General features: G+C 52.9%; 8 protein-coding genes across 14 annotated transcripts; 3 read left to right on the top strand and 5 right to left on the bottom strand.

Moving 5' to 3' along the window:
* Nucleotides 1-217: 217 nt before the first annotated feature.
* Nucleotides 218-2,592, bottom strand: H310_13415 (hypothetical protein). Its single transcript, XM_008880910.1, has one exon. The coding sequence runs from the start codon at nt 2,557-2,559 to the stop codon at nt 286-288; it is 2,274 nt and encodes a 757-aa protein (XP_008879132.1). The 5' UTR covers nt 2,560-2,592; the 3' UTR covers nt 218-285.
* A 1,651-nt stretch (nt 2,593-4,243) lies between these two features.
* Nucleotides 4,244-5,210, top strand: H310_13414 (hypothetical protein). The gene is made up of 2 exons (XM_008880909.1): nt 4,244-4,295; nt 4,342-5,210. The coding sequence occupies exon 2, from the start codon at nt 4,539-4,541 to the stop codon at nt 5,055-5,057; it is 519 nt and encodes a 172-aa protein (XP_008879131.1). The 5' UTR covers nt 4,244-4,295; nt 4,342-4,538; the 3' UTR covers nt 5,058-5,210.
* Nucleotides 5,211-5,920: 710 nt separating this feature from the next.
* Nucleotides 5,921-7,253, bottom strand: H310_13413 (hypothetical protein). The gene has a single exon (XM_008880908.1). The coding sequence runs from the start codon at nt 7,102-7,104 to the stop codon at nt 5,983-5,985; it is 1,122 nt and encodes a 373-aa protein (XP_008879130.1). The 5' UTR covers nt 7,105-7,253; the 3' UTR covers nt 5,921-5,982.
* A 929-nt stretch (nt 7,254-8,182) lies between these two features.
* On the bottom strand, nt 8,183-11,102 carry H310_13412 (CAMK/CAMK1 protein kinase). 3 transcript variants are annotated; one of them, XM_008880905.1, is made up of 15 exons: nt 10,850-11,102; nt 10,713-10,797; nt 10,610-10,663; nt 10,448-10,556; nt 10,255-10,392; nt 10,128-10,210; nt 9,940-10,080; nt 9,852-9,882; nt 9,748-9,795; nt 9,518-9,699; nt 9,042-9,462; nt 8,890-8,991; nt 8,762-8,846; nt 8,369-8,677; nt 8,183-8,316 (listed from the first exon to the last, which is right to left on the bottom strand). In XM_008880905.1, the coding sequence occupies exons 1-15, from the start codon at nt 11,046-11,048 to the stop codon at nt 8,228-8,230; spliced, it is 2,076 nt and encodes a 691-aa protein (XP_008879127.1). In that variant the 5' UTR covers nt 11,049-11,102; the 3' UTR covers nt 8,183-8,227. The 3 variants fall into 3 exon arrangements, with proteins under 3 accessions (XP_008879127.1, XP_008879129.1, XP_008879128.1); XM_008880907.1 differs by having other exon boundaries at nt 8,903-8,991; XM_008880906.1 differs by having other exon boundaries at nt 8,762-8,991.
* A 554-nt stretch (nt 11,103-11,656) lies between these two features.
* H310_13411 (hypothetical protein) lies at nt 11,657-16,735 on the top strand (the record flags this gene model as incomplete). The annotated part of the gene is made up of 10 exons (XM_008880904.1): nt 11,657-12,470; nt 12,520-12,651; nt 12,694-12,737; nt 12,799-12,924; nt 12,975-13,134; nt 13,182-13,529; nt 13,579-13,853; nt 14,878-15,121; nt 15,178-15,417; nt 15,791-16,735. The coding sequence occupies exons 1-10, from the start codon at nt 11,679-11,681 to the stop codon at nt 16,733-16,735; spliced, it is 3,306 nt and encodes a 1,101-aa protein (XP_008879126.1). The 5' UTR covers nt 11,657-11,678.
* On the bottom strand, nt 16,680-17,620 carry H310_13410. 2 transcript variants are annotated; one of them, XM_008880902.1, is made up of 4 exons: nt 17,346-17,620; nt 17,184-17,275; nt 17,020-17,130; nt 16,680-16,975 (listed from the first exon to the last, which is right to left on the bottom strand). In XM_008880902.1, the coding sequence occupies exons 1-4, from the start codon at nt 17,570-17,572 to the stop codon at nt 16,791-16,793; spliced, it is 615 nt and encodes a 204-aa protein (XP_008879124.1). In that variant the 5' UTR covers nt 17,573-17,620; the 3' UTR covers nt 16,680-16,790. The 2 variants fall into 2 exon arrangements, with proteins under 2 accessions (XP_008879124.1, XP_008879125.1); XM_008880903.1 differs by having other exon boundaries at nt 17,184-17,620.
* Nucleotides 17,621-18,362: 742 nt separating this feature from the next.
* Nucleotides 18,363-20,203, top strand: H310_13409 (hypothetical protein). 4 transcript variants are annotated; one of them, XM_008880899.1, is made up of 6 exons: nt 18,363-18,787; nt 18,841-18,889; nt 18,938-19,789; nt 19,843-19,959; nt 20,008-20,074; nt 20,118-20,203. In XM_008880899.1, exons 1-6 carry the CDS (start codon nt 18,423-18,425, stop codon nt 20,153-20,155), a joined length of 1,488 nt encoding a protein of 495 aa, XP_008879121.1. In that variant the 5' UTR covers nt 18,363-18,422; the 3' UTR covers nt 20,156-20,203. The 4 variants fall into 4 exon arrangements, with proteins under 4 accessions (XP_008879121.1, XP_008879120.1, XP_008879123.1 ...); XM_008880898.1 differs by having other exon boundaries at nt 18,367-18,787; nt 20,008-20,193; XM_008880901.1 differs by having other exon boundaries at nt 18,367-18,787; nt 18,938-19,959; nt 20,118-20,193.
* Nucleotides 20,204-20,327: 124 nt separating this feature from the next.
* H310_13408 (hypothetical protein) lies at nt 20,328-21,709 on the bottom strand. The gene is made up of 4 exons (XM_008880897.1): nt 21,416-21,709; nt 21,046-21,354; nt 20,631-21,007; nt 20,328-20,582 (listed from the first exon to the last, which is right to left on the bottom strand). Exons 1-4 carry the CDS (start codon nt 21,416-21,418, stop codon nt 20,378-20,380), a joined length of 894 nt encoding a protein of 297 aa, XP_008879119.1. The 5' UTR covers nt 21,419-21,709; the 3' UTR covers nt 20,328-20,377.

The raw sequence follows: 21,709 nt of genomic DNA, 5'->3' as shown, positions 1-21,709 counted from the left end.
CTGCACCGCAGCGGTAATAGCGCCGATGGGCGCGCGGCGGTCCTTTGCGGACGCATCGCCTTATTCGTCCACCCAATCCCCCCGACAGTCCTTCACGTGCGATGCCACGACCTGTGAGGCATCCACCCGATTCCATGGCGCATGCTATGCTCCCGACGGAGCCTCTCGACGACAGCAGCTCGCTCGCCAGCCACGTCCGAAACACATGACCAGCATCATACACTCGCTTTTAATTGAATTGCATGGGCATGTTGTTCTGCGGGACTTTAAAAGGTTTCCGCTGCATTAATTCTTGGCATTGTGGGCGCTGCAGCTGCCACTGCCGCAGGTGTCTTTGCTGCTTCGTCGGGCATACCGCCGGAGGAGGTCACTGCGCTTCTGCGCGTCGACCGAGTCCGACTTGAGTGGCACTTGGTACCCTGTTTTGCCGCGAATCGGGTCGATCTTGACTTCGCCGAGGAGTTCGGGGCACGGGACAGCGCCTTCGCCAATCTTTGCGCACGTGTCCAAGAGGTCGTATGCAATCGTGGACGTCACGACCGAGTCATGCGCGTAGTCGGGGTGGCACTTGACAAAGCGGCGCATCCACGTGGCGGCCGTCGGGAGTTCACCCGTCGCGCGCTTGGCAATGAGGCTCAAGTACCGATCGATCAGGCTGCGAGTGACGTCGTCGCACTCGATGTGGTCTAGGTATGCGTTGACGAGGGGAAGGAGACCAGGGTAATACGACCCCTTGCCCAACATGATCTCGGCAATCGTCATCGATTCAAAGCTGTCGCTTCCGTGAATGCACTTGCAGTGGGTCAAGTCTTTATTGTCGCATTGGACGTGACAGCCGGCGTTGTGGCACTCGGCGGCGTCGGGGGGCGCCAGGTGGCGGCGGAAAAAAAAGGTTTCGTCGACGGCGGCATTCACGCGGTGGGCAATCTCCATGTTCGCGTTCACTTTCGACAACGGGACGTACAGGTTCAGGTCAAAGGTGAGGATGACGCGGCTCACGAGCGCAATGAACACGCTGAACGCGGCGTTCTCAAAGTCCGTGAGTTGAATCTCCATCGACCGAAACTCGGTGCGCCATCCAATGTGGTTTCGCGACTCGGCCGACGAAGCGGCCGGCGGAGGCTTCCACCGCACGGTCTGCCAGTTGGTCGACTGAATGTTCTCAAAGTGGTCGGTCGCGACCTTGTTGTCGAGATGCAAGCGCTGCTCAAAGATGACGAGCGGGTCGCGGATGAACAAGTGGGCAATGTGCTTAGCCAAGATGTCGTCGACGCCGTTGGCCGTCAACGTGGCGTACGACGCTTCATCAAACGGGATCTCGACGTCGTTGTAGTGTTCCAGCGAAGCACTCGAGTCCTCGCCGTGCTTGTGGTTGCAAATGAAGGCCGAAATGCCTTCATAACGGCTTTTCGGCAGTCTCTTGACGCCTTGACCGGCCATCTTGGCGTACGACGCCGGCGCGGTCTCCGGAGCGGCAAGTCCCATCTCCTGTGGAGTGCGGTCGTCGACAGACGCAGCGATCGTCGCCCATCGAACGTCCGTATCCGCCAAGCGGCCCTTCAGAATTGGCGTCGCGGCCGTTAGCGCCAGCATAATGGGACTGAGCACGCCGAGATGGTCGTACAAGTGCCGCGACTCGCCGATGTTCTTCGCCTGGAACGTCACTTGAAGGCAGCACATGCCCATACCGAACGCCATTGCATCCATGTGGATAAATCCGGGATGCGGCTCGACGTGGTCCAGAGGTTTTGGCGTCGACTTCGATGAAAAAGACGCGTGCCGACGCGTCGGGCACTGTGGGCACGGAGGAGGAGACGTTGGCGCCTTGCGTGGATGGTCGTCATCAACGGGGGGCAGCAGCGCGGGGCGGGCGTGTTCGGCCACCCACGCCGCCTCGTCCTCGAGCAATTCGTCCGTAAACACGTCCTTAAACAGCGGCACACGGATGTCGATCTTGCGGGTGCGGCGCTTACGAATGTTGGCCGTGAGGGCGCCAAATCGAGGATGAGGATTGATGATCGAGTCGCTGATGTACTCGGAAGCCGCGATGGGACCGCGCCGTTTTGTTGGAGGTACGGTGACATCTTCGCCAACTCCCAAGAGCGGAAAGGCAGTGACCGTTGGACAGATCTCGTTGTCTTTGAGGACAGAAAGAAGGCGAGCGCGGCGTAGGCGCATGCTGGGCTCGACACGTCGGAGGTCGGAGGAAAACCCGCCGTATGGTGTACTCGGTGTCGCTTCCACCATCCACGCTCCGTATTCGGGGACCCAGTTGCATCCTTCTTCGACATGGTCCTCGCGATGGAATTTCTTCTCTTTCTCCAGCAATTCATTCAGGATTTCAGTCGCGCGCAACGACAATTTGGCGGTCTTGGTGTCGTCGTCCAAGACAAAGATGCCGTATTCGAGTTCATCGCCCCACTTGAGGACGTCTCCCGTTATATCCTTGACGCGATGGAACGTCTCCAGGAACTGCAGAATGCCATTGTGACGGACGTGGTTGAGCCATTCCAGCGCATCTTCCCATGGAAGCGGCGTGCCGACGACAAGAAGCCCCATGCTTCTTTCCCGGCGTGAGATCGAGTGGTGGTTTTGCCGACTGACCCCACACGTTATCGTTGTGTCATGGATACAAAAGTTTGAATTTAATTGACTTCCGGTTTGTATACTTCATAATAAAAAGGAGGTTCAAGCACTCTGATTGGTTCATCGAGTGATGACTGCACTCAAATGTTAGCTCAATCAGCCACCGAAGCCATCACGTGCCTAGAGCCGCCGAGCTGCCGGTGGACGGGGCGCTGCGAGCACTACAGCGGCGCACGTCGACGTGGGTAGGCAACGCTCTATGAACCAGGTGGAGAGGATTGGCGGCGCGGCGTCCTATTTGCGTCGTGCTTCCATGCGATGACGCTGCCGGCGATGCTGACAGTGGTTCATCGTAATCATAAACAGGTTGGTCAACACGTTCAATGCACGGTTCTGTCGTGTTCCAGCGCGGCATGGAGCTTGTGCATGCTTGATGGCTTAGAAGCACCGGGCAGTGGTGTGATGCGAATGCAATAGCGACGATTTGAACCGCTGGGAGCTGGTGACTTGTCCTTGGTGCTCCAGTGGTGCTCACCACAAATCTCCGGTCGAGTGGAAAGTGCACACAAGATGCCACGTCATATTGCAGTATGAGTATACTATCATGATCGACAAGGCTCTTCACGTGATGGCACCCAAAGCATCTCGCACCAGTCGTTTTCGACCTTCAAGTTACGAGGGCAACCAACCGAATCAGACGTGTTACGCCACCTAAAACCGCGACGTTTGCATGTCAAAGGAGGCATTTTCCGCAAGAGCGTGTGTACAAGCGTCGCCGGCAAACGCCATGGCATGGAGAAGCAAGCGGAGCCCGGCGCTCAAGTTTCGTGGATGAGAATGGCACTTGGGTTTCAATGGCGCGATGGCGATGCCGCCGGGCCGTTGCTGCATATTCTTGACAAAGTCCACCACAGTTTTGGGCATGCATAGAACTAAACTTCCCTGGTGCCAGTGGAGTTGGGGTTGCAAGAATCCGTAGCCTATGGCGAAGGAACAGACAAGCGTGGAGTGGTAGTGGCTTCATCCTGCGTCCGCAACGAATCGGGTGAACGAGGAAAGTATGATGATGGGATAACAAACTTCGCTGGGGGGCGGCTTCGATAGCCGCTTCATTTCATTTCATGGTGCTCCTGGTCGTAGTTGCCAAGTCCAAGGCAGACGAGAGCCATTCGAGTTTAGACGACAGTTTTGTTTCGTGCGTCGTTCTCTGAGGGAGCGCGTTGTCACCCCATCGATCCTTTGCAGTGGTTCATGCAACCGACCAGTGGTGTCATCCTGCTTTGCTAGGATGTTGGCGCAAAGAGTACCCGGACAAGGCTGCCGCATCGCTCGCTGGCGTTCCCCATGGACTGGGAAAGACAGCATGCAAACATCTTGCTGTCACGTGAAATTCTAGATTCTGGTTGGCCAGAGATCTTTGTGATTCGACGGTTTTTTAGCCTATCACATTGCCTTTGACTCCCGCGGGGCGAACATAATTCCGCCAATGATGCTGTGGTATTTCAATAAAAAGTAGTATGATTGGATAATATTTGACGTTTGTCGCAAACATCTTCGGTGATCTGTCCGATATCGTGACGAGAGGTGTTTGATCCGGATGTTGACACACCCATCCGGATACCCTGTCCTTTGGCGGGCTGGCCAATAAAACAGCGCAATTTGGTTCCCATCCCAGCGAACGGACGAACATGCACGCGTATTGCGGAGGCGTCGGTAGGCCGTCTTGAGTCCTGCGGTCTTATGACACGTGTCTAGGCATTGCGCTGCATCTCGCATCCGTCGTTATCCTCGCGTACGTGCTGGTCTCAACAACGTGGACGTCTGCAACCGTCGTTGGAACAACTCATTCTGTGCAACTCGCTTTTGCCCCATCACAATTCTGCGTCGACAACGCCTGCTCAACGTACGCCTCGGCTTACGCGCCCCAGTTTTCACCACGTCAAGGCAGCCACATGGAGCAAGATGTACTCGATGTCTTCTGTGGCACCATGATCCCTGTCTCTCACAAGTCGAACGGTATCTTCGACTTGTTTGCAAGAGCCGCTGGACAGAACGTATGCATCGCGGTGATGGAGAGTTGCCACGCACTTCTCGTAAGCATGTTCACGCTTGCAGTCATATCTGCAGGGGGAGCAACCCTCTGTGTGACGTATTGGACGCATGAACACCAAATAGGTCGTGTGCTCCTTGCCGCCCTCGTTGTGTCCTTTGTCCTGCATGGTGCTGTCGTGTTGTTGTGGACTCCTTACGCAACCCCGACGTTTTCGCCGACCACGTTCAGCTATGGGTCCGTGGAAGTGGAGATGAACGCGCCGTTCTGGACCGTCGTGTTCAACAGCTGCGTTGTCTTGACGGCGTCGATGTGGTTCACATACCACCTCATCTTGGATCAACGGCGACGTTACCTCAACCGACGGCACGTACACCAGCTCGGCAAGCACCCGCTTGACTGTCCAGCTTTATATGCGTAGTATGCTCACTGCTTCGTGCTTCGTCGACACGTCCCACCGCGCACGCTGCGTAGCGCAATCCTTCATTTTCAAATCAGCCAATCAGAGAATTCGAGTTCGTCTACAAAAACAAATTGAAAATTGAATGAAATTCTGGCCATGCACATTCAGAAATTCAACGCTTCCAGAGAATTTTTCACTGAATTTTGACATCATTTCTCCAGCCAATAAGGTTTTACCTGGGTGCACGTACGTTGGGAAAAGTGCTCAACATTCGGTCTTCTGAGCCAGGATTATTTGTTTGCTGTCTGCACCCGAGAGGCAGCAATGTGGTCAGTCCACCCGACGCGGTTGTCTCTGATACAGACCTCGCGCCCAGGTGGAACGACGGAAGATGTGCTACGCAGCAGAGGCGTGCAAGCTCGATGATCTTGCCAAGGGGTTGTCTGAGCCATTGGCTCTCCCACCAAGAACTGTGCGGAATCCCATATGCCCTCGCCGTTCGAGTACGTGATTCGAACAAACCCGACCGTCAAAATACATGGACGTCACCGAAAACCCACCGGGAAGTATCTATCATTGCACGACCAAATTAATTAAAGGATGGTGCGTTATGTTCAAGTTTATGTACTTGATTGTGTAGGTAAATATATATATAATATATATTCTCCCAAACTACAAGAGCATCACCGACAACACCCAAGGCCTCGAAAAGTTGACATACAATTTCGGCGTGGAATAGTAGGCTCCATCTGCGCCATCACCACCCATACGCCATTACTCGCGTCCTGTCGACCGCGAAGTGTCGACGGTGCTTGGTGTGTGCTCGATGACACGCCGCTGGGTGGGGGTGCACGAGTGTGCAGCCAGAAGCCCACCAAAAAATATTAATAGAATTGAAATATTATTATTACAGGCGACCGCACGAAGGGAAGGCGGAAATACGTTAAGGAGGGGTAGTACCGGCGGGGTTGGTCGATGCAGCAGCGGCGGCTTCTTCCTGCATCTCGCGGATGTGGGCTGTGCACATGCCGTTGGACTTTTGGAGCTTCTTGCAGTCGGCAACGGTGCACAGTTTGCCACGACGATGAACTTCGCAGTACCCTCCGCCCCGGTCCGTTCGTGTGCAGTTCTCTTCGTGACAAGATCGGAAGCCACCGTGTGTGGCGCAAAAACTGCCGCGTTGAGCACCCTTCATGCACCCTGCAGCCTCGCAACGACGACCACCGCCGTGAGACCGGCAGTATCCACGACCTTGCGAGCTCTTGATGCATCCCTCGGCCTTGCAGCGCGAACCACCGCCATGCGCCTTGCACAAACCTTGGGATTGTGCGGCGTTGGTGCAGTTTTCAAACGAGCAACGCTTGCCGCCACCATGTCCAATACAGAATTCGCCGTTTTGCGCACCTTTCCCGCATCCTTCAACACTGCACTTGCGACCGCCGCCATGCGCTTTGCAAAGACCTTTGGATCGAATGCGTTTGGTACAGTTGGGAATGCGGCAAATGCCCTTGGGGGTCGACCCGCCAGCATTGTACGGAGTTCCACACGATGAGTAAGGAGTGCCGCACTGGGAGTAAGGGGTACCGCATTGCGAGTAAGGTGTGCCACAGTTCGAGTACGACGTCCCGCAGGTCGCGTAGGGTGTACCGCAGTTCGAGTATGGTGTCCTGCAGTTCGAATACGGCGTGCCGCAGTTCGAGTAAGGAGTGCCGCAGTTTGAATACGGGGTCGACGCATTGTTGTACATTTGCTCGGATCGGACGAGGAACGAGTCCTTCTTGTGCATGGGAGTTTCGGAGTGGAGAGAAGGAACTACGTCCAAAGAAGGTCGCGAGAGCATGCTTCTTGTGGGCTTTTCAAGCGGAGCGACCGATGGCCGCTGCGGAATAGTGTTTTGCGGGGTGCTGACGGCAGTCATGTTGGGAAGGTGGAAGAAGCAGTCTTGAGAAGGTGCTGCCGTCGATGACGCGGCGTGAAGTTGCTGCATCTGTGCTTGTTGCTGCGCTTCGAGGAGCAAGGTATCTCCCAAGAAGAGGATTTCGTCCAGCGAAAAGGCGTCCATCATGAGCACAGGTCGTTGGGTAAGGCTGCAACTTGGGAAGTGAGCCCGCGAGTTGTCGGCGTGCTTCTGCAACAATGCGACCACTCCAGCATCGTTCCATCTGGAGAACTGCTTCGACGCTGGATCTGCCACCGTAACTCACATGACACGTGCCAGCTGGGATCTGGGAAAAACTCCTCATCACGACGAATTCATTTAAATACGTCCTTTGGTGGGTGATGCCAACCATTGCTTGGTTTTTATAGGCCTTCGTCGGATCACCTGGCCAAAATGCCTTGATACGGAATTTCCTCGCCGTCGGGGCCTTGGTCCCGGCCGCATAAGTTACGGGCGCCGCGATGCTGGCGACACTTCCGTATTGTCCTGCCACCACCACGTTGCCCGCCACATCCTGAATCCATTAGCCAACACGATGGTCATCTCTCGTTGGTAGCTAGGATAGAACGACACGCGCGGCAGAAGGAACGGCGCCATGCGCATCGTTCGATTTCCTTTGTGCGCGGTTGCAGCCTGTCGGTTTCACGAACGAGGAAAGTGCCCATGAAACGCCACTGTTTGATCCCGAAATAAAACAAATGTGGGAAAATTCCCAACGAAACGCCACGTGACCACATTGCAAACCAAATTTGTCACGGCATGCAGCGGGGGAGCGCGAGATTGGACGGCGGACAACGATCTCGTCTGGCACGGCAAACCGCGCCATGTCGATGGGAAATGTTGCGTTTGAATGGAGCGTCTTCGTCGATGGACCATTCATGGAGATGATTACGGTGGTTGTAGCATGTCCACGCGCATGCGGACCTGAAAGGAACAATTTGTTTTGGTGCGGGGGTGATGGGACACAAGACGACTGTTATCTGGTTCGTGTTGTGTGCTTGGTGCCCTGGTGGTGGTGGTGTAGCTTGCACCCACACCCACTACACCCTGGACAAGCCCTGTTGATTGCTCCGACATGGGGCGCTGCGTCCGTTGTTGGTTAGATATATTAGGTTGTCGAGTGACGATTGCACAGAGATGCTCGCCCAGGGAGGGGGCGCAGGTAGTTGGGGACTTTTTTCACGAGATCATCGTGATTGAGGTAGCTCGAGGGAGACGAATGTGGTAGACCGAGTAGTTGCTCGTTAGACTAAGCAAACCACGGATGCTGTAACGCTTCTTGAGCTGTAAAGCGTTTTGATGGCTCTTTGGACAATATGTTTTGCAAAAGCGCCTTGGCTACGTTGGCGTCAACGACCAGGCGTGATGCTTTGGTACAACAGCGACGTACCGTGGATAGAAATGCCAGTCCACGAGTCGTCTTGGTCCACACACACGTCGGCGTGGAGGGTCTTTTGGATGATGTCGTTCTTGGTTTTCCCGTGGAATGGCAATTCGCCGCGAAGGAGAAGGTACATGATCACACCCAACGACCACACATCGGCTTCCTTGCCATACCCAACTAGGGACAGGACTTCTGGCGCAACATAGTTGAGAGTTCCGCATGGCATCTTCATAATCTCATGCGGGTACACGAGTTTCGAAAGGCCGAAATCCGCGATGCGCAGGTCGGTCAACTTGTCTCCGCACAGAATGTTCTCTACAAGAATGCCCGCCATCACAATTTCAGTCGCTTGCATGTAAAGCGTTTCTTGTGGAGCAAAGATCGAGTGCAACGAGCTACCTGGCTTGATGTCACGGTGGACGATGCCCATCTTGTGGAGGTATGCCACGCTTTCAAATAGCGGTTTCATGACCGTTCGAGATTCCTACGAGCCAATCAGAACACTTCAAAGGTCGAGGGTGAAACACCGCTTCAGTGTACCGCGAGCGGCCAACGATCCTGTTGAATAGCTCGCCGCCAGTCAAGAGCTCCGTGACGATGTAGATGTGGTGTTTGTTCTCGTACACGTCCTAGTATGTACACATGTAATGAGGTACGTGTAAGCGGGGAGGGCACTCACCTGGAGATGAATAATGTGCGGGTGCTTAACAAGCTTCAAGATTGCGATCTCTGTTCGCAGCAACTCTTTCTCTGTGGCCCCCAATTGTGTCTTGTCGATGATTTTGACAGCAAACACCTCGTTCGTCACGAGGTGGGTGGCCTCCCGCACGTGGGAGAACCGTCCTTTCCCCAGCTCACGACCAAGCGAGTAGAATTGGTCAATTGACACTTTGCAGCTTGCTCGCTGGAGCTCCGTGACCCATTCATCTCTGTCGACAACAGTCTTTGCATACAGAAATCGCTTCTCTTCCGTAGCACCAGCGTCTGACGTCAGCTGAAACGCGAAGAACCCTTGCTTTTCCATCGAAGGGTTCGTTGACACCTCGACATATCGTCCCGACACGAAGATCACGCCTTTTGGTTTCGTGTCTCCTTTCGTCCTGCGTATACCGACACGAATCAGCCCACTGAACACGATGCAGACGTCGTTCGTACGCGTAGTAGTACAGAAAATTCCCTTGGAGTGCATAATACCGCCGCTTCATCTGCTTAAGTCGAGTCCCCTTCTTCCACAAGTATCCTTCGTGGCAAATGTCATTCACAAACGACTGCCTTGATACATGTCGGCACGTGGTCGCCAACTTTGCCTTTTGCAATTTGTCAATTTCGAGGATTGCCTGCAACTCATGTTCAGCTCCAAGTGTTCCTAACTTGTTTGTGGTTACCTTGTCGATCGCGTCAAGGACCGTGGGGGCACTTGTCGACTCCTTTGCCTGCAGCATCACATCAATGCGAACCATACATAGATCGTGGAGGGGGCGTGACGTACCTGAAGAAGGAGCTCCCGCGTTGCGTCCCGCCTGCACTCGTGTGAGAAAATTTGAAAATGACAATTTACGCGCGCATTTTTACAGTACTTGATGTTGGAGCTCGAAGAAAATCGAAACCGTCCAATTGGAGCATGTTCTTTCCGTGTTGGCGAGTACGAGTTGCGTCGGCGTACTTCCCGCTTGTCCATGTTGCCAGCGCCTCCCCGTTGCGATTCGTTCGCCGATCGGCTACATGACTCGTGGCTTTGACAACAGTCACGATGCGACAGGAAAACCTGTCATCAAGCTTGCCGGTGGCAGTAGCAGTGGCATTGCACGCAGATCGATGTTCGTCCACAGGAAGAATGCTCATGAGAAACTACATGATTCTCCATTAGGGAGGGATTGGAAGGGTCAGTTTACCTCAGAGATCATGGGGGTGCTGTCACACCACGCAAGGAATTGGTCAAACGTCATGCGCTCGTTCTTGTCGTTCACGTGGTTTACGAACGCGTCCTGGACAAGTTGATCCAAGTCCACTTGCTGGAAGTCTGCATGAGTCTGGAAAATACAATGTCCCAATTAGGACTCCATGAATTGCATCGTCGACTGCTACATTGTCGTTGGACGCAGACATCATCTTCATGCCCTTGAGGAGAATCATCGCCGACTGTGGAAACTGATGGATCATGGTCGTCATTTCGCGCTTCGAAATCGACCCCTTGCTACGGAAGATCAGCATGAAGTTGTGTGGGCTGTTTGCGATTATGCACCGCACTCGGATACGTCATAGAGGTCAAAGATGAACTTCATCTTTTCGTTTCGAGACCCCCTACGCAACGCTGCATGAGGATGCGTCTTCACGCCACGTGGCTTTCTACTTGGTAAGAATCGCGAGACCACCGATGAACTCGTTGAACGTGATGGAATTGGAGGCGTTCTTGTCGAAGACAGCAAACAGTCGTTCTGTGAGGACAACAGGATTGAGAGACTCATTGCATAGGTATGTGCACCTTACCGCCGAGGAGACCGGGCATGGGGAAGATCTTGAGGAAGTTTTCCTTGTCAACCGAGTTGTCCGCCGTGGTCTGCGTGATGCCTTTGAACACTTCACGCAAAAGATGGATCTCTGCATCTTCGAAGCGTCGAATCGCGTCTTTCTCTTCCCCAGAGAGCCCATGGATGCCATCCATGCGGCCGCTCACAGTATTTCCCATCCTTGGTCCCGCGGGGTCTGTCGGCGGTTGAGTGGACAGCTCGCTCGATCTCGCTCCAGCGTTTGTGTAACCGACACCAACGTATTCATTTTCAAAAGGTTATTCTTTTAAAGAGTTTATACCACAAGCGACACACAGCTGGAAGGGTTGACATCACCCACGTTACGTTGTGTCGGGACAGAGCCAGGAGCTCGTCGCATGATGCTTCTGCATGTCTCTAAACTAACCGGATGAAGTGGGTTGGCTTGCGGGGTCGTCTCAGATGTCCAACACTGGATGCCTCTACAGGTACGGGGGGTTGCCATGTGGGTGGGAGCAACTTTATTGGCTAAAATGACTAGTTTTTTATCGAATCAAATCGGATGAATTTGAAACATGCAGTACTATTGGTTGAATATAATCCAATAAAATTTGACCATGCGCAAAGTCAGGCGAGACCAGGTTTTCGACTGCGCACTCGCAATGGAGACAGCAGCGGCCGACCGGCCGTGTCTGCATTGCATGCGACCATACAACGCGTGAGTCCCACTTTGTGCAGCACTTGATTTCCACAACAATGCCAAGGCATTCCGATGTCTTCCTCGAATGAAACTGCCATCGGTTTCGTTCGCGTTGTCGCAACAGAGAGGAATGAGCTGGGACCTGAGCCACCTCGGCGCCAAGTACCCATGGCTGCAAGTGAATGCGTCGACGTTGGAAGAGTTCCGAGCACCTTTCGACTGGTCCAAGAAAGCGACACCAGGATGTCGCGAAGAAGACGATAAATCCACCAAGAAGTCCAGTCCTCCTTCTCGTCATCGGCGCCACAAACCCCATCACAAAGCCATGCCGTCTCACACAACCGCCCGCCAAGTGCTTCTTATGAACACCCGAGATCACTTAACCGATGCTGTTGTGCTTCAGCGGTACGAGCAGTCGTCTGTCCAACTAAGACAAACCAAGAGCATGGTCAATGTTCTTGAACCACGAGAACCAACGTCGCCATCATCGACAAAGCATGAAGTAGAAGCACCTCCCCCCCCATTAGCGACACTTAGAGTAGGTACTCAAGTGACGACCGTTCCGTGCACATTGCAACGAACGAAAGGCCCAACAGCATCACTGTTCATTGCGTCCACTACATGTCACAAAGCAGCGCCCACGCCTTCGCATGTACACCCCCGAACGTTCGCATCGCCACCGTCGCACCACTCAGCAGCCCAAACTTCAACGAAGAAGCGATCGATGCACAAGGACCATCCCGCAGCCACCCATCCCGGTGGACTCTTGCAGCCGTACGCAGCTCCCTCGGCGCAGTCCTTTCAACCATCTCAATATCATCATCGCTCGGACAACACGAATTCGGCTGCTATGCTTGCCAAGCAATCGCAAGACCTCCACGATGCTCTTGCAAAAGTCAAGAGCGATGAGCTCGCCCTCCTCGTGCGCTCGTACCTCTCATGCCGTTTGAGTGCTCATGACAGCTTCATAGAAATCGGTTGACGAGACCATCGAAGCACAGCGCGCTACCATCCCACTGCAATTTCTTTTTGAACGAAACATGTCAGCATATTGCATCGAGAAAGGCGTGGAAACGATTCTGCATGTGTTTTCGACCCTCCAAGTACGTCTCGACAGGTTATCCCGCGGGCTCATATCCTCCTAGGCCAAGTACCTCTGTCAAGGCTTTACAAGATGGCACCAAGTCACGTACGCGATGCTGTGCTCGCTTGCACCTGTCGATTGCTGCTTGATATGTCGTTGGCTTTAGAACGGCACTTCGAAAGGCAGAAATTCGGCGGGCCACGGAACAACGAGTTCGAGCCAATGCAATTGCACTCTTCAATCGCGTTGCGGGGGATTGCTTGATGGGCAATACAAAACGCGCATTGCACCGGTACGGAAATGGCGGCTCCTCGAAATGCCCGCTGACGCGAGAAATGGTAGATGGCATCGAGCGGTCCAGCGAATGGTGGCGGACGAGCGGAATGCGGCGGCCACGACAATTCAAAAGCACGTCAAGCGCCGCCGCGATGCCCGGTTTGTGCAGCAATTGCGGGAGGAACGCGCTGCAAGCGATGCACGCAACGCTGCTCGCATTCTGCAGGTTTCAAAATGAACGATGTGACCAGACGATGACGAAGCGTCTTGTAGCTGCTTGCGTTGGAAGCGTCTGGAAGGAAACAATTGTGGATCATTCGGGAGCATGCAGGAAGGATCCGCGAACGCAGAGCCTATGAAGCGAAGATGCGCGAAGAAGCAGCCCTTTCGATCCAGAGAACTTACCGTGGTTTTCGTGGACGCGTCCACGTGCAAAACTTGCGGCGCCTTGTGGCAGACGCATTTGCCGTGGCGGAAGCCATCAAGCAAGCGGCATTGCAATCGCTTCGTAAGAATTCGACGTTTATCCAAAGCATCGTTCGGATGTTCCTCGTTCGGCTTCGCCTGCACAACCAGCGCATGCTCGATGCAATTCGCTCCGACAACGCCCTAACGATCCAGGTTATCACAGTGTCCACCAATACGTATCCTAATCTTGTCATGTTCGTAGCGAGCGTGGCGAACAAAAAAAGGCAAGAAGGTCATGGCATCCCGATTCGCCAAACGAAAGATGTCGATGGAGGAAATTGCCGAGCGTGAAGCATTCATGGCGCGGCAGAGATTTTACGCTGAGATGGAGAAGAAACGCCAGGCAAGCGCAATTGTTATGCAACGCCGCATCCGTGGATACCTCGCAAGAAAGCATGTTCGCCTCATGCGCAATGCGCGGCGACTCGATCATGCCGCAAGGCGAATGCAAGCAGCTTGGCGAAAGTCCAAGGGAAGGTACGGAAAAATTTTCCGGAAATTGGATTTTGCGCGCGCAAAACTCCTCAAACTTGAATTGTTTCGTTGGGGCGCAGGTTTCATCTACATCTACGGTTCCTGGCACAGCGGGAGCGGCTGAAATGGGTGCGGGAAGCGGCATCTTTGCGCATTCAAACGCAGTGGCGAAGGCACCTCGCATGGAAGGAATTACAGAAGCGACGTCGGCGACGAGATGAATCGATTGCCGCTGCTGCAAGGAAGGAAGAGTGGAAGCGGCAGCAAGAAAAACGAGCCACTGATATTTCACGAGTTTTCCGAGGATACGTGGTGCGTCGAAAGATTAAGGTGGCTGGTGAAGCCGCAACGAAAATCCAACGATGCGTGCGGCTCTGGCGCGGACGGAGGTTGCGACAAGTCATGAAGAACATCCGCGCTGAGCGCAAGAAATTAGAAAATGCATCCGCAATAGAAATCCAACGACACGCACGTGGTTTGTTGGGACGGCGACGAGCCGCCTGCCGTGCAAGTGAAGTGGTTGCCGAAATACACAGAAAGCATGTTGCTGCAGCGAAGCTTCAGTCTCGGTACATCATTTTGACGTTGTCTGCTTTATCATCAAGCTCATGAGCACTACAGGATGCGAGGACTCCAAGGAAGAAGAGCAGTGACGATCCTGCGACGAGCGCATGTAGTGGTGCAAATGGAATCCCGACAATCCTTACACCGCTCTGGAAAATCTATGCTTGAATTGGCAATCATCAACGTCGACTTGGATTCCACGGCAGGAATCGAAGCATTAGAAGCTGCAATACACTCAGCTGAGCGTAAAATTCACGAGTATGACAATGCCGCAGGGCAGCTTCAGCGAGTGTATCGAGGTCGAGCGGGGCGAAAAATCGCCAATAAGCGACTGGAGGTACGAGAGGCATTGCCTACTAAAGTATGAACACATGGCCCAGGAGAAAGTAGCGCAAGACAAACTGGTATATGAAAGCGCACGGGAAATTCAACGAATCGTTCGGGGGCGTCGAGATCGCCGCAGAGTCACGCGCCTCAAAGCCGACCTAGTGAAAGAAGCATTGCGGGAAGTCTATCGTCGTGAACGCGTTGCCCTTGAAGACAAGAAGAAGTGGGTGGAGCAGTTGGACATGGAACAGTATAAGGCCGATACAGTGCTTCGAAAGGAGCGCGAGCGAAAGTTGCAGATTGCCCAGCAAGAAGAAGAAATTGCAAGGTTGGATGCGCAAACCAATGCGTATAAACTACAGGCGTTGGAGGCGCAAAAGGTATTTGGAAGAAGTCGCTGTTGTGAAATACATTTTCATGGAACTCCTCTGCACAGACACTCAAGGCAGCTCAACTTGCTGCTTGGAAACCCATGAATGACGGATTCGGCAATATATTTTACAGCAACGAGCTGACTGGGGAAACAACATGGGACGTGCCCGATGTTTTGCTACCGAAAGTACAACTCGTCGAGCGAGAAGAAGACTGGGAAGAATTGTATAACCCTCACACGGGCCAGATATACAAGCACAATCGTGTCACTGGGGCTGTTAAGATGAACGAAGGCCTGATCCACGTAGGTGGCGAGGCAATAGCAACAACAATACCCATTTCTTCAGAAGCTGCTGCGATCGTGGAACCAATTGGAGAATCACCGCAGTTGTCATCGGACGCACCACCAAACCTGGCAAAATTGACTGTTGATGATGACACAGCTATTCCGTCAAAAACATCTACAAATTGTGTTTGCTGGCGATGCAAGAAGCAGCCTGCAGTAAAGGAATGCGTGAATTGTGAAAAAGACCGATGTTTCTTCTGCGCGGCGTGCTTTACAAAGGAACATAAGGCAGTGACGAAGAGAACTCACGACTTCAAGCGATTGAACAAAGATGGAAGCCTCTCGGTACTCTTAGCTTACTTTTCAAGTTTTGACATAACTTTGCATGTAGTGTGGGATTTGTTTCCAGTGCGACAACCGTGCGAGCTATCACTGCTCGACGTGCGAGTCTGGATTCCAGTTCACGTGCGAAAAATGTTTTGCTTCGACACATGCGACCTCAGAGTACACTGCACACAACACAACTCACTTCCGCCCAGGATCAGCATTGTGCAGCCAATGCAACAAAATGGTTGCACTCCGTGGGTGTCCCGAATGCCAAGACAAGTTTTGCGTCGAATGTTTTGGGCTTACCCATGCCAAGGGAAAGAAGAAGACTCATGTTCCAAACGTGCTAAACGTGGTCAAGATGCCGCTGGGTGACGATACCGACGCATATTGCACCGAATGTGACGTCGAGTTGTGCACGAAGTTGTGCAACTTGTGTGGCGACGGGTTTTGCGACTCCTGTTTTGCAACGCTGCATGCCAAAGGTCGAAAAGCAGAACATACGTATGTTGCTTGGAAAGAAATCACTCAAGCAGGGGACTGGATTGAGATCTATGAAGGCAAAATCCCCATGTACTACAATATTGTGACCAAGGAGGGTTCTGCGGAGAAGCCAAGTGTGTTGTTGTTGGGTGTTGAGCGGCATCGTGACATGATTGCTGAAAAAGTACGAGAACGAAAGAAGGCAGAGGGCGAGAAGGAGAGCGAATTGGTCTCACTACGCGAGCAAGTCAAGGCTTTGGAAGAGGCAGCAGAGTTAGCCCGGCGGCAAAAGCAGGAACTTGAATTGCTCAATGAAAACCCACAGGTTCTGGCGAAACCATTGAAGAAAAAGTGGTGGAAGTCCAAGGCACAACTGGCCAGAGAAAATGCCGAGAGGGAGAACCAAGTCGTACTGTCTCTCATGCTCACGAAGCAGCGACAAGAACAGCTCCATCGACAAGCCATGGAAATTGGGTCCAAGGAATATGCCAACTCTATTGTTGCAGACATTGTCCAGGCAGAGTAATACCCTCCCGTCTGGAGCATTGGTTTGTTCGCCTCTGACTTCGTTTTATCCTTTGTCACTGGCTCCAAATGTTCAATTTCGCCTCTTTCGCTTGATTTTCCAAAGCATTGAAATTGTCCAAGAGGCCGCCATACTCTGCACCAGACAACCGATACACCTTGGCCAGTCCACGTCGAAGGAGCACTTCCGATACGTTCTTCGTTCCATTCCACCACGATTCGCGATATGCCACCATGCACACTACCCGCGAAGTGAACTCGTAGTATTCCTCCAAGAGCGCGCACCTGCTCGACCGTACTGATCACGTCGCAGGAGGGTCACCGTGACAACTCTGTCCTTGAGCTCATTCAAAAGCCACGCCTTGGCCTCCTTTGCATACGGCTGGCATTCCTTGCCTACCGCATTGATCCTCCGTCATCCATACACGAGTTAGGGTTGCAAATTCCACCAAAATGCGGCATTTCGGGGGTGTCTACTCCCGCCAGTCGAATCTGAAGCGTGTGCTCCTTGAGTTTCTTGGGAGGGAACGACCCCACACCTCTGTTTACACATATCGTGCCCCATTCATTCGTCTTTGCTTCCGTCAAGGTAATGCATCGTGTCGACGCACCTGAGCCATGGCATGTGTCGCATTCGAAACGTATCGCCGTCAGACACAGCGACGACGGTCCCTCGTAGCCGCCTGTGCTGAGTGAACCATGCATCAGGGACGTCCTTGACGGTAGAGAGGCGGTGGAACGCTTGCATGATGTGCGGGGTGATCAAACCAGTGACGAGACCCGCAACGAACACTACACCCAGCTCCCACCGCGAGCAGCTTGGCCAGAGATCGCCCATTTTTGAATCAACCCCACGACATCCCCAGAGGTCACTCAAAATGTCCCACATCAAATTTGGAGATTGTGAACAAAAAATGCTGCAAGATATTATATTGACCTATATATATAGAGTAAGAACTCTCCAAGTAAACGATTACCAATTTATAGAGTGTTCGTGGATTCACTTACATGCACTTTAATGGTTATCGCATACAGCGTCCGAATCAGTTAACACAAGTATAGAGTCAAAACCTCTATAAACCAATTCGACATTGACAGTGAGCCCGCTACGTTTGCACTTTTTTCAAAATATAAACTTTTACAGGATAACAACTGCAGGAAGGCCGATGCTGCCTTGTCAAAAGGCCCCCAAGAACTTTATATCAATTATTTCTCACAGATATACATTTATAACAGGGTGCAAGCGTTGCAGGATCACTGTACGAATTTCAACATCAGAGTATAGAATATAGAGGGATAATTCCATTTAATTTCGGCCCTAACTCTAAGAATGGGCCGATTCGGACGCTGTATGCGATAACCATTAAAGTGCACCCATCCTACATATCCATTTGGTCATGAGAAATGTGAAAAATGACTGTGAAATGCTCACACCCGGCAATCATCTCTACACGAGATACAGTATGAGTAAAATACGCCACCAGTGTACCTTTTGCTATTTTTCTCTGGAAGACAGGTCAGCAACTTCAGTGTATATTTGATGAAATTTTGACAAAGTTTGACTGGTTTCGGTGAAATTTTTGTTGATACACTGTCAACGGCATTTCTCAAGGTATCCGGATGCACTTCTCGTGCGAAACGGCCATCACGAAAGCCGCCGTCGAAACGCCGGCGGCGCTTGAAAGGACATGGCAGCAGCACTACCACCATTGCACGTAAAGAAAATTCAAGTAGGAGTGGAAGTGCTGCCGCCAGTACCTTTGAGTTTGGACGAAGGAGAAGACCCAACGGAGGACGTTGTCGACGCCATCGTGAGGGAAGGCGGCCGTGTGCTGTACGAAAAGTACTTGAACGCATCGGTGGTGCCATACACATGCACGTGGGTGACGCGGTCGCTGGAAGAGCTCTTGGCAGTTGTGACGATGAACACTCAATGCGATTTTGTCGTGCCGACGTGGGACGCTGAGTCATCGGTCATTCCACTGGACAATTTGGCTCGAGCTATGGTGCCAGTAGCTCCAATGCATCAGTCCAAATACAAGATGGTGCTGAGGTGACAACAACTTTGCTATTGTCGAGGTTTCAAGCGCTTGCTTGATGTCGTAGTGTGCTCGAATCCGAAGACTCTTCTACCGACGTTGGCGATTGTATCGAGGTTAACTACGGCGTCCTCCAGGCGACCCGTTGATGAATGCAACTGTAGGCACCTCCATGGAAGCAATCGGACGGCAATAATGGAAGTGTGACTGACGGGGAGATATTTGTTTCAGTGTCAAGTCCTCACGTTCCTAGACCAGACCCCATTCTCGTCTCAGCTCCATCGGGCGACGTTGCGAACTACATCCAGCCCATTCAAGAACCTCCCGAAACGAATGCGGAAACGAGAAGACACGAAGAAGAGCGGCGGCGAAAGCTGCTCAAAGTGCTTGAAGAAGCCACAATTTCGCAACAGCAACAAGATCTCCTGGCGCAGCAGCGGTCGGCCCAGTCGTCCCGCCCGGTATCGTGTCCGTCAACAAGTCCGCGAAAGAGGAGATCCATGCAACAAAACTCGGTCAAAGACTCTGCTCAAACAAAACGAGTGGATGCCTCGCCCACGACACCTGCTGTCAGCATTGGTTTTGCCGTCTTTGACGTACAGTACATTGATGGCCGAGTGCACAAACGACCAGCATCTATGGGCTCAAAGAAGCCCCAGCCCACTACGACCCCACGATGCGACCGCACGATTCCTTCCAGACAGCAGAAAGATCCACCCAAAGTGACGTCCGGGACCGCTGAGCCAGTTCCTATCCCCGTGCTGTCAAGAGCACTCGTCCACGACGCCCCGCATGTCGACTACCAACCAACTTCATATGGAAACGTGTTGCAAGACCTTGTGCTCATGCCTGGAGTCAAAATATCGTCGCTCGCATCTCCGACCAAGCTACCATTACCTGAAATGCAGCCACCCAGCAGAATTCACGAGGGCTGCAAGGGTGACCATCCATCAAAGGATGGTGGCAATGCGGCTCGTGGAGCGACAACGACACGTCTCGATATCAAGCTGCAATCCGTACAATCCGTTCTCGAAGGGTCGTAGTGTCATGGACGTGGCGTGTATTGTAGAAGGCAGTGGAGCGAACTGCATCTTTGTTTGCCAAACCGCCGCCTCCATCCCCAAAGCCATCATCATCACAGGAAGAGCGGCGACGGCATCCTCCTGCCACCGATGTTGCCATGCGGGTACGACGATGCACAAACTTTTGTCATGGCTCAGTGAGTGTCTGGTAGATTCCACTATCCCCACCCAAGCCAGAAATCGCCCGACAGAACAGCCGACCTCGCACAACTCCATCACGTACGTGCACGCCTCCGAAACACATCTCACGGCATCTCGGCAGCTCTGGCAGTAAGCAGGCGGCCCACCAAACCAAAATAGCACTCTAATTATTGTTAACAATGCCCACTCGCACCCGCCTTTAGGAAATTAGTAGATGTCCCAAATGTGGTTGCGGAAAGCGCAAGATTATCTTGAGGGGTCACGGCACCACAACTGCACACGCCTCAATTGTCCATCCGAATTGCACACGTCTCAAATGTCTCTCCTGGAAATTACGTTTGCCTGTTCACACAAAAGTGAACGATAAATACTCTCCAATTGTTATGGTAATGCAAATGGCCAGATTGCATCCAGGTCCAAATCGACGGGCGGTCGTCGCATGGTGAGGTCGTCCGCGGTCAACGGTCCCAGCGATTGCTGCAGTTGATTTCGTGCCCAGGTTGACGAAGGAGGGGACGGTGCTACTACAGACACCTGCACGCCTTCCATAGCTTGGACAAGATCCAACAGCGATAGATCGTAAAACCTAGAGCAGTTCTCGTCGAGGACAAGCAGATTTAAGCGTGCCACGTACTCGCTGTCATGTAAGCTTGTTCGCAGAGGAAGCATGCACTTCGCCGTAGGTGATTGCGACATCGTCGTCTTTGAAGATGCCTGCGTCTCTGCGCTTCGCGTCTTTTTTGTTGCCCAACTTGGCCTAGATGCGACCTTGTTGCCCGCGTCCTCGTTAGCTATGTACTCGAAGCTTGACCGTCCGAATTGAACACCGATCGTGTGCGTGTCGACCTGATCCGTCTGAGTGTGGGAAGACGTCGTAGGCACAGGGAGCACCGGCTCGAGCGCCGCATCCATGCGGTGCTTCCACTCGAGAACGATGTCACGCATCTTGTCGGCGGCCGACAAGTTCAACAGCGTCGAAACGTCGTCGGAGGTTTGGTCTCTTTCCCGGTTCTACTTAGTCGTCAGAGTCGTTAAAGCGAGGTAGATACCTCCACATTGCGTTGAAGAGTATCGAGATGCTCTGCCAGGTGCAACCGCTGACGCCGTTCGGATAGCATTTCTTCCCGAAGACAGTCCAGTTGAAGTTCCCACTGACGCGCCGCCTTTCGCATAGCATCGTCATGATCGAGGCGGAGGACTTGCAGCGTATGTGCGTGTTCTTGCGCTTGCTGCTGGTATCGCGCAATGTCGGTTGCAGCAGCAGTCAGCTTGCCTTGGTCCAGCTCACACTGTGTCTGCATCGAATGCAGCCGCGCCTGGTACGACTTAAGCATGTCGAGGGATTGCGTCAGTTTTTTCTGGAGATCTTAGTGATGTGAGGACTGTGGCAGTGGAGTTAGTGCGCTCTCGAATTCGTACCATCCTTGTCGACAATGGCTTGGTCGAGAACGACCTTGACGTCGTCCAGTTCCTTTCGCAACTGTACGTTCTCGTTTCCGACCTTCATGAGCTGTCGAATCAACTTACCCACCTTTTGCTTGTCCTCGGGGCAAAGATGACTGATGCGAATGCGACTCTTGACGGTACCGAGCTGGGATGTCGGTTCAACTTCCACAGCGTCTTGCCGAATCGAAACAGTCTGACGGAGCTGCTTCCATTGAGACAAGGGAGCCGCAACACTCGATGGAACTGGAGCTTTCCGTGCTCTTGAGG

This window comes from Aphanomyces invadans, assembly GCF_000520115.1.
Source record: "Aphanomyces invadans strain NJM9701 unplaced genomic scaffold supercont1.51, whole genome shotgun sequence".
In the NCBI taxonomy this organism is placed as follows: Eukaryota; Oomycota; class Saprolegniomycetes; order Saprolegniales; family Verrucalvaceae; genus Aphanomyces; species Aphanomyces invadans.
The sequence above is the reverse complement of the archived record's forward strand: the minus strand, read 5'-3'. Positions and strand labels throughout refer to the sequence as shown.